Raw genomic sequence first — 16,273 nt, 5'->3', positions numbered from 1 at the left:
TCTAAATATCACTTGATTAATTTTATTGCTTTGTATTGATGCTTAAGGAACTATGTTGGCATTTAAAGAGAATGAGAAAAAAAAATACATATGGGACTGGCCAGGTGGCTCAGGCAGTTGGAACTCCATGCTCCTAACTCTGAAGGCTGCCGGTTCGATTCCCACATGGGCCAGTGGACTCTCAACCACAAGGTTGCCAGTTCGACTCCCAGAAGGGATGGTGGGCTGCGTCCCCTGCAACTAACAACGGCAACTGGACCTGGAGCTGAGCTGCACCCTCCACAACTAAGACTGAAAGGACAACAACTTGAAGCTGAACGGCACCCTCCACAACTAAGATTGAAAGGACAACAACTTGACTTGGAAGAAAGTCCTAGAAGTACACACTGTTCCCCAATAAAAGTCCTGTTCCCCTCCCCGAATAAAATCCTTAAAAAAAAAAATACATATGTTATTATATGAAAAGAACAAAAAGGTCCTACCTGTTTCAACCTCATGTAGAAAGTCTCCGTGAAAGTCTTTCTGCTAAAATACCAAAATCGCTCATTCGCAGGGTATACACGTACTACTGTCTCCAGGAGAAAGCGGACGGGCTCCACCACCTCCGTGACAACCATATCCACTGCCACGGTCATGTACACTCGTTTATCTGTAACAGAAATGTTTCGTATTTTATGCTGGCTTTATTATTCCTTGATTATTTAAGAAAACAGTTTCCTCACTTATGAAAGAACTAAGGTTCTTTCTAATCATGTTATCTTCCACATTTAATTTTAAATGTTTTATTGTCACTTTGATTAACTAGGTAACCAAGTCCAAGTATGCTTCTCAACACACTGGATCCTATCTTAAGTGTCCAAATCATATGGTATTTGTCTTTCTCTGTCTGACTTATTTCACTTAGCATAATATCCTCTAGGCTGGCAAGTGCTTTTAGAGAACAATAGTATGGTGTTATCAGTCAAAATTTCAGTTAATTTTGAAAATGTTTATTTGCCCACAGCCTTCCTTTAATTTGAATCTAGAATCTTCCAGGCTAGTGTCTACTGGCTTTCTTCAGTTTCACAATGATAGGCGGAAATACAGATTTTATTTTATTTTATTTACCCTGCTTCAGATTCATTGTGGTTTTTGAATCCGTGGCTTGGTTATTCCATACCATTTTGTCATTTCTTCTTTACTTTAATTTTCTTTTTTAATTTATTGTGCCAACTACTTTTAGTTCTCAATTAGAGAAAAGATTAAATAATCAAGCCCACCATTAGAAGAAAACTTCAATAGTGTTTTTTTAAACATTATACAACATTTATACTCATCAACTACACTTCTGTTAATACCAAATTCAACCAAAATTATATTATATTCCTATCAAATATATGCATTCTACCTGCCAATTCAAGAAAAAATAGGATTCTCTAGACATTGTACTTCACCTAGAAGACCTTAAAGTTTGAGGGGAGTACTGTAAAGCAGTAAGAGAGAATAACACAAAACCACAGACTATAATACACGACTTGGTATAATGAAAAGATCTAAGACATTTCCTCTCTGAGGGCTTCAACTTCTATAAAAATCAAACTGTAATTCATCAATCTTCTGAATAACTTATAATACCAAGGACACCATTTGGAAATATTAGAAATCAGGTCAATATTTTTGTGTAGCATATGAAATGATTTAAATTTAAAATACATTATCTTTTACATCAGAACATATTGCAATACAGTATTACATAGTTTATTTTAACAGAACACATAAAACTTAAAATATATTATCTTTTATTTGAGAATCAAATGTATATTAAAATATAAAATAAAACTGAACAATGTGTTACATTAAAAAAAGATAAAAACTGCTATCACTACTTATTTTTTGAAATTCCAATATTTTATTCTTCAAAATTATCAATCAGCTTATTTTTCTCATTTTTATGTTTTCTTTCTGAACGATTATATGAAAAAAGTTTACAGGCTGGTATTTACAAGCCTATCTCCAGAAATAAAAAACCTGTAGTGTAAAAAATATTTATTCCTAACATATGAAAAGCTAAATTTTACATAATCATTATTTTTCTCCATTTTTAGCCCTAATTTGAAGTAAACAGTTTGATATGTGGTTACAGGACTGGTAAAGACTCTCTTTAAGGAAATTTGAGAATAATTATCATTTTAATGTTCTTCATTAATATATTACATTTCCATGTTAGCATTCACTAATGCTATCTTGAACCAAAACTCTACTGTGGGTATAAACAAACTAATGTTAGACTAAAATCAAAAAAACTGATCCATTCTTTTCTCAATATAAATTATTGGTTGAATGACAGTAAAGCATTTAGTGTAAGATTATAACTCATGAGGTAAAACTTTAATGTTAGTTTGAAGCCAGATAGAAGAGAGGAAAAAATAGGCAATTAACAGATATCTGGATAAAGTAGGAATAAAAATAAACAGTGGCAAAAATGACAAATGTGACTATATATCATTTATAAATTCTGTTCAACAGTAGCCATATTAAACAAAACAAACAGGTAAACAACTAGGAAAAAAGTGTCACAAATGAAATCTTTAATATACATTACTAAGATCTAAGATCCCAAAGGTAAAAAGACTGGAACAAAAAATTAATAAATCACAAAATATGAGTAATCTATAAGATAATTTTAAAAGTTAAAATACGTATCAAAGATATGCAAATTTTCAGAATTTGCTTTCATCATTTCTTTCATATCATTCCATCATTTCCCCACAAATAAAACACTCTATAATGACATATGAAAAACAAAGCACAAATATGTTCTACATAATCTAATAAAATTAATTCATGTATCTTGGGGAGGGATTTTTTTTTTTTTTTAAGAAAACAGAACCAGTTATTTTAATCAAAATAGGGAGACCTCCTTTCAAGAGGCATCTGCCCAACATTTAAAAACATTTGGGGAGGGATTCTTTTGAATAATGGAGGTTTTTCTTCATAGATACATAAAGTATGAAAAGGAACTTCTAAATAAGAATAACTCATTTTAAATGAACACCAGATTTTTAAAAAATATATAGCAAAACAGCATTTTCCATAACACAAAATTTTAAGCTAATAATAAGAAATCTTTTAAGATTCACCTTTTGGGGTTTCTTCATTAAGTGCCAGAAATATTGGTACATTGGGGTTCCACATGCCAGTGATAACATAAGCTCTCCCATCATGGCTCTTCCCCATGGATTCCTGTAAAAGTTCAAACAGGAATCACTGAGAATATATACATCAAGAAAATCACCACTGCAAATCATAAATGTATCTTACTTTAAGCAACACAATTTAGTAAAATTTGGATTTACAATTAAAAAAGGGATTTATTTTCTTTGCAAATTTTTTTCACTCTACAAAAGCATTTATTTAAATATTAAATTCTTCTACAGCTTTCTTCAAACAGAGTTTCTGTTTAGACACACATATCTCTTGGGTAAAAGAGGTATACTCTTACATGCTGAATCACAAAAACATTATATTGCTATGAAGTTATATTTAACTTTATCTTAGGCTGGGTGTCAAAATCTCATATACTTACACATACAAGGATGTACATAGTTTCTCTGAAAACTATACTACAGATCTCACTGGATACAGTTAAATTGAATTAATAGCTAATCAGGAAAAGAAGACAGTATTTTTCTTCTGATGTTCTATTTTTTAATGTTCTTAAATATTAATTCACTTTGTCATAATCAATACTTTAAAGTTAATTCTTTTCTACTATATGTATGTCAGATATTTGTACTTTCTTATAATCATAAATCAATATTAGAAGTCTAATTAATAATGGTTTGTAATTAACACGAAAGCCTAACTATCTCTCTCTACCCTTATACTTACTCCCTCCTTCTTCCCTTCTCTCCTTCTCCCCTTCTCCCTTTCCTCTTCATTTCTTCCACTCTTTAGACTTTTACCAAACCAGCTCCTGACTCTCACTAAAGAAGCCAGCAATTCATATAGTGAAAGCAAGGACACATAGTTGTGTATATGTGTCTGCGTGTGTGTTGGGGGTCAGGGAGGCTAGAGGTTGTCCCATGGGAGAACAGCACATAGAATATAGACATGTACATATGCAAAAACGAATAGTATCCACAGTACTTTCAATTTTCTGTACCAATTTCCTTATATTATGAATAGAGAGTACTTAAAGGGTCAGACTGAAAGAAAAACTTTTTTTTCAAAATTATCCCCACACACAAATGCTTCCCTTGAATCCATATAAAATTGTTTCAGTCACCTGGTAACCACTATATATATGTTTCTAGTGTATCGGTGCTGTTTTACTAATCAGATTGCATAGCTTGAATGCAAGGACCACATTCAATGAAATACACTCATGGTCACGTGAAAGGAAACCCACTCAGTACTTCCAACATACTCATATATTGATATTCTCTTTCTCTTTCTCTCTCTTTTTTCCCCTCTCTCAACTTGTTCCAATCCTCTCTCTCTCTACCTTCTAATTAGACCCCCATTCAAAACAAGGATAGGCATTAACCAAAAAAACCCCAATCCATCTGTGGACAAAAGCTGCACTATACTTAAGTCTAAAAAGATGAGCTAAACCAATGAAATTGTTTCTTTCAATTAACAAATACCAAGGAAACTGAGCAGTTAAAAGCAGAGCTGAAATGTTTTGGTAAGAAGTAGGTGATGACAGGCCACACACAAAAGGAAGCTAGACATGTGACGATAACAGAAACTATATGGGAGGGAAAAAGATATAAAGAAGAGCAGAGTATTTGGAAACTGCTAAGTGCTCAGAAAGAAATGGAAAAAACAATTTAAAATCCTTTAAAATAATTAATCCTGCAGTTGAAAAAACAAAGGCAGATATTGGGAGGCAGGAAGGGAGGGAAAAGCAGAGAAAATGAGGAACAGAGAGAGAAGGGCAGAGAATGGGCAGGAAGGGAGAGAGGGGGGCAAGAAGTGAAAAGAGGAGGAGAAAGGGGAAGAGAGAAGGAAAGAAAAGAGGCAGAGAGAGACGTTTCAAAGTTTGTCGGAATAAAGTGTAAGAAGGTGAAATTTGTTTTCAAAAGCGTTCACGTATTGGACATGTCACAGAAGCAGAAGTGTTAACATCTTGCTGTAGGAGTAGAAATAAGACAAATGAGGCAAAGTTATAAGGAATGTGATACGAGGTGGTTACAGAGAAATAACTCTGGAATAACCAGAACTGTCCCCTGGTCTTCACTACAAAGTGATGAGTTCCTTTTTATTAGATGTACTCTAGCCATAGCTCAATCATCATGTGTGAAGATAGTATGAAGATCAACAGCACTGGGTCATAACAAACCATGACTTTTGACAATTGCAAATAGAAGCCCTCCCACTTGATCAACTCTTTGCTGCACAGGCCAGCCCACTTCTCCTTCCAGGAGCCTCAGTGTTGACAAGCCTTTGATTTTCACGTGAACTCTTAACCGTGGAGAATTGCACTGCAAATGAGACACACACAAAACTAAGGGAACTCCAGAGTTCATGCCAGGTCTGCAATCCTATAATCTGAACTTCGGTTTCATGGAAAAATCTCTGCCAGGGATTCATCTTAATCTTTTAAACTCTAAAAGATCATGACCAGTTAGGACCTAGGAGCTTTATAAGTGCTTCATGTCCCTGAACTACCTCCTTATGGATTTTTCAGGGCTCCCAAATGCTGTGGCTTGCCTTAGGTAAAACCACTTGCATTACTGTTTTGTTGTAAAGAGGGATGGAGGGGAGATGGATCCATAGCTAATTTGTTTTCACACTCAATGTAACCGGTTGTCCTTACCTCACCTGTGCATGCAGTGCTTCCTCTGTATTTCTGCGACTCATTGTATTAACCATATGAGGGCACTTAACCCATTGCTGTAGTTACATATTTAAGAGGTTTCCATCACAAGACGAGGAACCCACAGACGGTAAGAGTGATGTTTTACCTCATCTACAACCCCAGCACCTCATACAATGCTTGGCACACAATTAGGAACTCAAACAGGCTGAACGACCCATTCTAGTACCACCAGAAAATCCATGTGATGTTACCATGAAGTAACTCAAAGAAAAAGCTGATTATAATTGGTGACATTGAACTGACATTTGCAAACCACAGCCGAAAGAAAGAAAACATGTAGTACTTATTATCACTAATATAAAAGTCTTAGTTAAGTACGAAAAAAAACTATACTTACACTATGATGACTATTTCCTATAACATTTTTAAATCGCAAAGTAAATGTTTTCATTAACTTCAATATTAGAAGGCATTTCTGTTCAAAACTTAAGATGACTTGCTATTTTTACATTAAATACCAAGTCTTAAATATATATTAACCTTTAAGGGCATTCCTGAAATAAATACCACTCCTACAGTAAATACACTTTGCTAAGGACAGGTAATCAAGGAGTTGAAATTCAGAAAAGGAAATGCTTTAAAGAAAACAAAAGCATCCCTTACAGTACTCAAATTAATAACAGTGCATTAAAATAAATAAAAGGCACCGTATTCACTCTGGAAGTGTCTCTTATAATCATGTACTTGTTATTTTTGGTTTAAAGGAAAGACATCTTCCTAAGAAGCCACACAGACAAATAAATGGATATTGTCATAACTCTGTCCTTTTACTTGCTGTCAACTTGCATATGATTTTTTGGTGGAAATTTTCCTAAATCTCTCCCTCATAAGTAATTTTAAGTTCAGGTTCCCAAATTTAATTATTACTGTCACACAGCTGAAAGTTAGAAACGATTTTGACAATATGGCAAAATTTTAAAATAGAAAATACTTTAAAAATATAAAATAACTATCATCTCTATGTGGTTAAGGTGTTTAAGATTATCATTACCATATCCAGTAAATGCATGTCACTGTTCTTCACGTTTCGACCTGGGCTTAATAACATTCCAAAACATCTGAAAATATTGGGGGGGAAAAAAAGGAGAAATAAGGTATCAAGAATATATCGAGAAGCTCAGTGAGCAAAAGCCTTTTTATAATAACTGTACAATCTGAGCTCTGTACTTACAAACAGCTTTAGTTTTCTAGAGAAACACCACAAAGAATTCATTAAGATTTAATAAAATCACATAGAAGTAGGTTATTTAAATTCTCCGATCTTTATTCTTGCATGTGAAAGATTACCAATGCTCAGAATCTCTGATAAAAATGGCCACAGAATCATTGATTGAAACAATACAGTAGTGAGGTATGAATTAGTTTCTAGGTAGAAATGAAATTTTATTTGCCTTATTCCAAACATATAGGTCAAGATCAACTAACTCAGTTAAATTAAAAAGGATTATTTTTTAAAAATATATGAATAAGACACTGTGTTCTTTGCATCAAGCTAGATTAATAGAAACAATTACCCTGGCCCTCAACAGTCATGTTCACTGAGTAGACTATTAATACTATATCCTCAGTTTGGAAAAAAAAAAAAGTTACATAAAACACATTACTAAATGTGTTATTATACCGGGGGGTGCCAAAAAATGTATACCCATGACTTGTATTCATCTTTTGTTATCGGTATATATTATTACAATTTCAATACAGGTTTTTCCTTTCTTAAAATGTGTATATATATTTTTTGGCACCCTCTGTATTAGTGAAAATATTATCCAACATACTATATACTATTAACGATTCACTAATTTATCCTGTGCTTCTTGATGCTAGAGAAGCTTTAGGAATCCCATCAACGCTACCCCTTTATTTGTAAGGGATTTTGCATAGGCTCCAAAATGCAGCTAAATCTAACAGTTTTATATTCGTTAGGATATTATTGTTAATTCTGCATGAAGAGAAAGTAAAGTCTATAGATGTTAAACAATTTACCCAAATTCATGTGGCTATTAAATAGGTCTTATAACTTGAGAGGCGATGTGATCTGTCCACAGTGTCCCTCTGCCAACAACACATGCCGACACTTCCTAGAGAATTTTTGTTTCTTACCAGAGGGTTTTTATTGCAGCTTTACAAAATTCAAAAATATGCTACAGAGCATTTTACACAATGAGCAGACAATGTAAATCAATTAAATATAAGATTGTTCAAATTTCAAAATAGTGGCAGCTGACCAGTCAGTATTTAATGTCATCCTTGCTGTGTTCCAAAGGTTTACTTTTCTAGTAGCATTGGTTTTTTTCTTCCATGAACAAAGTGATTGGTCCTATCCAAGTAAGAGCTCAGTAAGTGGTAAAACAATATGTACTTCCTGTGAGTATTTGAGGATACTTTGCTCAGGCTTCCTTTCGGCATCCAAAACAAATCAAGTACATCACAAAGATCAAGTTGATAAGCTCTGAAGATAACATTCCAAACATATCATTGCTCATCACTGAACAAAATACAGTTTACTACAACAGAGATAATTAATCTAATAGTAATAATTTTAATATGATTACTATGTACAATTTGATCTCTCTCTTAATAACTCCTATAATAAACACTGTCTGTATAAATTAAATGTCCGTTAATCATGCAATTCATTGTACTATTTTTTTCTACTAGTGCCTTAAAATCTTGATAAATAAGAATAAAAGAGTTAATTCTTTTCAGATGTAATATTTGGTCGCCCAAATAAGAAGTCAGGTCAGTGAGGACAGAAGATTTGTCACACATTCCTTACACAGCCGTCCTGTTTGTCAATGGGCGATTCTTTCCAAGACCCCAGTGGATGCCTGAAACCGCAGACAGTACCGAACCCTACATATACTATGCTTTTTCCTGTACATGCATACACACTTTTTCACTTGAGGAAGCACTTTGCGGCTTCTTCTGGCATATCCAAATTGCCAGCATCGCTACTCTTACACTTTGGGGCCATTAAGTACAACAGGTCCTGTATCACAAGCCTTGTGATACCTCGACCGTCAATATCTGAAACAACTATTAAGTGACTATGGGCGAGGAGTAGTATACAGCCTGATTTCGTCACATTACTCAGAACAGCACACAATTTTAAACTTATAAACTGTTTATTTTCCATTTAATACTTTCAGACCGTGGTTGACTGCAGGAGCCACGTGAAACTGCGGGAAGTGAAACTGCAGATAAGAGGGAACTACACAGTATGCACGTACTTTGCTTCAGCTTTCATCCATCATGGATTTTTTAAGAACAATTTTCTATGTTATAGAGTTTTTAAGCTATAAAACTATTATATACTCATTGTAAAAGTTAATAAATACCAAAATATATGGGGAAAAATTAATTCTCCCTTCTCTCTCTATTTCAGTCCCCTTAGAAACCAATACTTCAGTTTAATATGCATCTTGCCCACCTTTCTTTCTGGTTTTTTTTGAAAATTTAAACTCTTCTATTATTTTGTTTGTCTAGCACTTGTAGGTAAATACTAAGTGGGTATAATTTTATTTATGGGTATTATTTTCATAATATTTCTATGTTAAAATCTACTGCAAAAGGAGCCTTGGAAGTAAGTTTTCCTTAAATGGCAACACATATTACCTTATTCTGATGATCTCTGATGCACTGCTCTTTTTCTGGGTTATAAATAAAAATTCCTGCCACCACCAGCAGTGTGACCTTAGAGAAAGCACTTAACCCCCTTGGGCCTCTGCTTGCTCTTTTAGAAAATGGAAAAGGTATCATACATAAACTCTAAGGGTTCTTCCAGCACTAAAATTGCACAACATTTCTTCTATCAACTTGTATTACTCATTTCCAAAATTATACTTCATTGAAGCACATCAGGTTTCCTATGGGGACAAGCAAGATCTATTAGGAATAATGTGTCAGTAATTAGATATTATTAATACCACAAACACCTACTGCAAATATTAAATGTTTCACTGGGGAGTTCAAAGCTGTCAACCTTCTCTTATTAACTCTATAAATAATGTAGAAAGCAAATTGCTATCACACCTATTTTCTCAAGGAGCTCACGGTCTAGTAGGCGGGGGAAGTAAGCAACCAGGCGATCACAACCTGATACAGTAAGTTGTCTGATAGCTGTAAGTGCAGAATGAGTTTTCGGATAGCTCCGAGAACAGCGCAGACAGGAAACACACCCAGCACTATTTATAATACAGTCAACAGCTGACCTACCCGCCCAAAATTTGAAATCAAACCTCCTGAGAATGAGACAGTGATGTTATCCTATTAATAATTATTACCATATTTAATTATAGTAGCTACTGTATTGAATGTCTTAACTTGAAGTCAGACGTTACTATAGTGTCCCATTTACATTTCAGAACAGCCTTCCTATAGCATAATAATAAAACTGCTTTTCTGCAAGTACGCGTGATTTGTCCAAACCACACACCTGTTACGTGGTAACACTACAATTGAAGCCCGCGTGACTCCAGAACCGCATGGTCTTCACATTACACTCTGGCCAACTCCCTGGCCTTTCGGTAGAAAAGATTATAAATTCCCTGTGTGATCCGGGGTAAGTCACTGACACACTTCAAAGTGTCACCACATTTCTGAAATTCAGCTATCACCTATTTACATGTTCACTATGCTAATGTAAAGTTGAAATGAAAAAAAACTCATGGTGGAAGGACACTGTCAACTACAGAGCAGCTGCCAATTAGGAATTATTATTACAATGACTACTATCATTGAAAATATTTAGCATTCCCTAACACCCAATTAGTTTTTACTCAAAACAGAACTTTAAACAGCTTGAACACCAAATTAGCGTCCATACCAACACCAAAAACTCGGTGTGTCTAGCAATGCTTTAGAGTTAACTGATAGGAAAATAAGAGAGAAAAATAAAGTTATATGTTAATATACTGCAATAGGAAACTAATTTTTTTTCACTTTTGTCCATCAAATCATTAGGATTCTATATAACTATTCTATAAAAATTAAGAAAGAAGGAAAGGAAAAGGAGGCAGGCTCTGAACAATATCAGTTAAAGAACACTGTCTCTTATTAAACTTTTGTTATTGAAAGTGAAAAACTGACAGTATGTCAGAAGGGGGTAAACAGTACTACAAAGAAGAAAAGCTGTAACTCAATTATAGTTTTTTAGAACAATATACAAAAACTCTGAAAATTAAATAATTTTGTAAAGATTGGAATCCCAGGTAGTCTCACCCTAAAGAAGCTAAAGCAAAAGATGGTTGGAAAAGTCTCCTACATAAGAATCATTGGGATTGTTTTTGCCATAGTGAAGGAAAGAAATAGAGAAAGACATACCGACATTCCCCACTCTGCGCATAATAACCACACAAGCGGAACCGTGCAAGAGCAATCTTACCATCCATGGGAAAAAATTGGTTGTCATGTGACTTGTAAATATTTTTGTCAAAACTTTAAAAAATTATCTTATTGTCAATTATTAATATACAGGAAAATGAAAAAAAATAAAAGTATTATTCATTTAATACTTTGTAATTTAAAGCACTTTGGAAACATTGACGACTATTCAGAGGAGACCTCTCAGGTCAGAGATAAAACTTTGCAAGTCATCCATTTATAGATATATCTAAAGTTACAAAACTGGATGAGGTAACCTAAGGAATGGCTGTGGCAACAGAAAGACTGCTAAATAATGTCAAGAAGGCAAAATGGAATTAAATCTAGTATATGGTTAGGAAGTTGGCCATCAGAGCATGGACATTTCATCCAGAGTAATAAGAAAGAAGGCAGAAAGTACGGTACACATGAGATCGATTGGTAGACACAGTGATGGGAACATCTAAAGTCCTATTCTTATTGCTTCTATTATCTTAAATAAGAAATGATCATTGGCTGAGAGTAATCATGGTAGGAGACATGACAGAGCTTTAAACAGATGGTGTGAAATGATCTAGGACAGAGATGAAACAGCTTGTGGAGTAAAATGAAACAGAAATGCTATCAACACTAAGATAAAAGTGAGCTCATGGTCATGAATCTGAGGTGAAAGCAATCAGCATGGTATATATTTGTTTTGTTTTGTTTCCAGCAGCATTCAGTTATAACAAGTGTTGGCGCAAAAGAGCAAAAAGCTGGAATTAACTGGAGCTGGGAATATGCCAGGAGAGTAGGAAAATGGGAGAGAGGGGGCAAGAGAACTCTGGGAGTATATAAAGGAATAATTTATAAAGATAGATAATGGAATATAAGTTGGGAAGGAGACAAGAAAAAACATGGAGTGGGTGGGTGAGGAATAGTAAAACATGACAGGACCAGAGAGACAAGAGGTAGTGCTCAGAGAGTGGGATACCTGAAATTGAGATTATGAAGGAAGTGCAGTTGTCATGACAAATCGTAGAATATGACCACAGAAGCAGGTGGTTGAGGTAGGGAAAAAGGACAAGATCTTTGGACAAGCAGAGGTCAAGAAACTAAGAAGCTAGATTATTAGAAAACTCATCTACATGGATATTGAAATGGCCAAAAATTAAGATTAGCCAAATAATTAGAGAGTGACTGTGAGCCAGGAGCTGAAATCTTCAAAGAATGATGGGAATCCCAAGGCTTTGTAGATAACTATGAGAGAGCTTACCAGATGTTAAAATCTGAGAGGATGAGCTTTGAAGCTGGGAGTTTTATACAGAGGAAAGAGAAACAACAGTCTGGAAAAAGCAAAGGCATGCAAGAAAACTACTTACACACCTCCAGGCCGGAGGTACAAGGGGTAGGAAAACAGTCACCATTTGAAAGGGCTGTAAGGGAACCAGTGGACTCAGGCAAAAGCCAGGTTGCAGAAAGTGAAGGTGCCATTCAGAAATCAGGTGGAGGGTGAAAGGAATCGTGCTGATGATGGACTATGAGTTGCAGAGCATCAAATGGAATGGGTTTGGAAGTTGGGCAAAGGTGGGTATGGGTGTCCGATGGGGCATACACAGAGTCACGTGGGTGTTAGAATCTGAGCATTGAAGGAAAACCAAGGACTCCTGGACTTCTTACAAGGCCTGAAAGACACGGGCAGAATAGGAATAGATTTCAGTGAGGCTGAAGGTTGAGGGTAGGAGGAAGGATCTGGGCAGAGCTCCGAAGCACCTGCTTTTCTACAGTTTTGGACAACTCAGGTGCACAGGCCAAGGGAGAGGCATGTGGCGTTCTGAGCACCCTCTTATGTTACTGATGGGGGAAGGAAGGGAACAGAACATAGGAGTGTGAAGGAGGTTTTACGTGAAGTGCATCAAGAAAAGACAACTACTTCTGGGTGTCCAGAGACACTCTCAGTTGATGAGTTTGCCAAGTTGTAAACCCACATATGTATTTATTTTACATTAGCTCATAACCTCATGTTACAAATGGTACTGCTCCTCTCAAGACAAGGTCCAAAAAAGCTGTCCTGTGTCCTCACAGAGACCTTCCATTAGGCAAACACTTTCTATAATCAATAAAAGCTACACATGCGTGCGAGCGCACACATGGACAGAAATAGTGATTTTGAATGTGATTCCTACATGAAAAAACAGCCATAACAAACTGCCCTTGTGTTGGAGCCCCAAGACCACTCTTATTACAAGGACTCACAGGACCCAGCCTAGAACTGTATTTAAGGCCATTCCTTAGAATCCATAGATGTGAAGCGAAACCAGCAAAGGTAAAAGGCTCATGGGGTGAAGTTCAGGGAAAACCAGGTGCAAACTCCCAGAGTCTTCTCCCTGTGGAGTCACTACTTAATATCTCCAGCAACGAGCTATAACATGTGTGAAAAGTTTAGTGTGGCAGCTGACAGAGACGCAGTGTCCAAGATTTTATTGGGGACTGATCCCACAAGTAACCTCTGTCTACCACGTGCTAAATTCCAGACTCCAGGAGGAAAGCATAAACTACGTTGTCCACACCAATACTTTAGGCACAGTCAGGCACTTTTCTCACGCTGGGAATGGTGGGAATTCTCCCGAAATTCAAATTTCCAGATGCCAGTCAAGAACCAACCTTACAAGCGGACCTTCAGGAACAGTCGGGCCTGCTATCTTAACTCCTTTCTGCACAGCCCTATTTTGGTATTTACATTTCGCGTAAAGAAATCTTTAATATAAAACACTATCATTTGTGTGTAAAATAATATTGATTCCTCAGATGCTCAACTTCATTTAAAACAGTTGAATCAAGCAATATAAAACTTTGATCAGTTGTCAAGAGAATAACCGTTTTCTATAGTGGGATATACAAATAATTTGTCTAAATACATAAACCTTAAAGAAAATAGGTGAATAACAATTAGAAAAATGACATGAGAATACAAAGGATAAGTAAGCACAAATAAAAAAATTTCACGTGCAATACTTTTTAAACTTTTGTTAATCACCTAAAGTCCTACTAAATAAAACTAACATTTTATGGAGTTCTTCCCCGATCTTCCCTTCAAAGGAACCAAAGATCTTTAAAAATAAAAAAAGCTATGCTGCCATTATACATAAAAACAAAATATTATTAACAATGTTTACTAGTGATACAAAATAATTACAGTTGACCCTCCATATCTGTGGATTCCACATCTGTGGATTCAAGCAACTATGGATCGAAAATATTTGAGAGGAAAAAAAGTTGCTGACGTGTACTATGTAGTTAGGCCTTTGATGGTTGTGTCTCTACTGAACATGTACAGACATTTTCTTGTCATTATTCCCTATAATATATAACAAATATTTACATAGCATTTACATCGTATTAGGTATATAAGTAATCTAGAGATTTAAAGCATAGGACAGGCTGTACGTAGGTTATATATAAATACTATGCCATTTTATCTAAGGGACTTGAGCATCTCCGGATTTTGGTATCTGTGGGGGGTCCTTGAACCAATTCCCTGCAGATACCAAGGGACAACTTTATATCATACATACAGGTACTTGAAACCTCCCCTCTCCCCTTGCCCTAAAAAGTCATACAAAAGAGTCAAATGGAAAGGCTTTAGGAAAAATACCAAGAAGCCCTGAATTCAAATCAAATCATGCTGCCTCTTATTAGCTATGTTTCTTAGCAAGGAACAAAATAACATGCTTTAGTTCCCCCTCCCCCAAAAAAGCAAATAAAAAGGTAATTCACTTTGCAGGGTTTCTTGCTTTAGTATAAAAAAGACTATGCATTAAACACTTGGGATGGATGTGGAAATCATTAAGTAGTAGTAATTATCCTTGCCATTATTATGACAGTTCAAAGACTATCAGTTAAAAGACCACCTAAAATAACCAGTTGTTGATGTTTTCTTCCCGGAAACGTATCAGAAACTTTATCTATGGGACTGGTTAATTTCATTAGATGCTAATTCAATTAGATACTGTCAGTAAAGGTCCAATGAGGGGAAAACACACAGTAATTTGAACAGGGAAAGTTTACTATAAAGAATTATTAAATGTAATAGTTGAGTAACTATTAAGAGAATCCTAAAGAATACTCAAGGATAAGGGAGAGTACCTAGAGGAACAATAAACTCGGAAGGAGGGTTCTCTCCCTAAAGCTGGTATTCAGACCCCACCAGCGAGGGTATGACCGCAGCCCAGAGGATGACAAAGAATTTTACTGCCAGGCAAAGCTTGGCTACAGGCAAGCAGGAAACACCCTCTAGGTGCAGGCAGCCAAGGGGGATGGCAGGCAAACAATGGAAACCAGGAATCCTGGAGCCAGTTCACTGGAGAGGGTTGTGAGGTCTGGAGGGCCACAGGAAGATCTCCCAGAGCTAGAACCAGGACGATGAGCTCAAAGAAGAAGAGCGTGCAGCTGGAGCACAGCGCCACTGCACGGCCCAGAATCTTGCAGCAAGAGCAGCAATCACACCAGAATCAGGAAGTCCCTTCCTTCTGCAGTGTCTCCAGCACCCTCTGCTGCTGCGATTTAATATTGTGCTTGCTTGCAAAGAAGAAATGTGGAAAGCTCTACTAATGCAGACGGAGTAAGAAGATAGATTTGGAACCAAGAGGTAATAAAGTGATGACTGGTGTAGGAGATAATTAAAAATACCCCATCTCTTCTAATTACTCAACAGCCAGGTTTGAAATCACAATTTCCTAAACCAATAAGGAATTATTTTCTTAATGTAAATTAAAAATGTAAATTGGTTCAGCCACCATGGAAAACAATATGGAGGTTCTTGAAAAAATTAAAAATAGATCTACCATATAATCCAGCAATTCCACTTCTGGGTATATACACAAAAGAAATTAAGACAGGATATCAAAGAAATGTGAAATATATGCACTCTCATGTTTACTGCAGCAATATTTACAATAGCTAAGATATGGAAACAACCTAAGCGCCCAATGGATGAATGGATAAAGACGTCTCACACACACACACACACACACACACACACACACACACACACAATGGAATATTATT

General features: G+C 35.8%; 1 protein-coding gene across 2 annotated transcripts in view; it reads right to left on the bottom strand.

Moving 5' to 3' along the window:
- Positions 1 to 16,273, bottom strand: part of RABGAP1L (RAB GTPase activating protein 1 like) — a 434,187-nt gene that overhangs the window by 354,384 nt on the left and 63,530 nt on the right. For both annotated transcript variants that reach the window (XM_033093083.1, XM_033093084.1), the window contains exons 8-10: positions 6,858 to 6,924; positions 3,120 to 3,222; positions 483 to 649 (exon numbers count right to left, since the gene is read on the bottom strand). In XM_033093083.1, the coding sequence (XP_032948974.1) occupies positions 483 to 649; positions 3,120 to 3,222; positions 6,858 to 6,924 (337 nt within the window). The remainder of the gene's footprint in view (positions 1 to 482; positions 650 to 3,119; positions 3,223 to 6,857; positions 6,925 to 16,273) is intronic.

The sequence above is a fragment of the Rhinolophus ferrumequinum genome, chromosome 22 (genome assembly GCF_004115265.2).
Source record: "Rhinolophus ferrumequinum isolate MPI-CBG mRhiFer1 chromosome 22, mRhiFer1_v1.p, whole genome shotgun sequence".
Lineage (NCBI taxonomy): Eukaryota > Metazoa > Chordata > Mammalia > Chiroptera > Rhinolophidae > Rhinolophus > Rhinolophus ferrumequinum.
The sequence above is the reverse complement of the archived record's forward strand: the minus strand, read 5'-3'. Positions and strand labels throughout refer to the sequence as shown.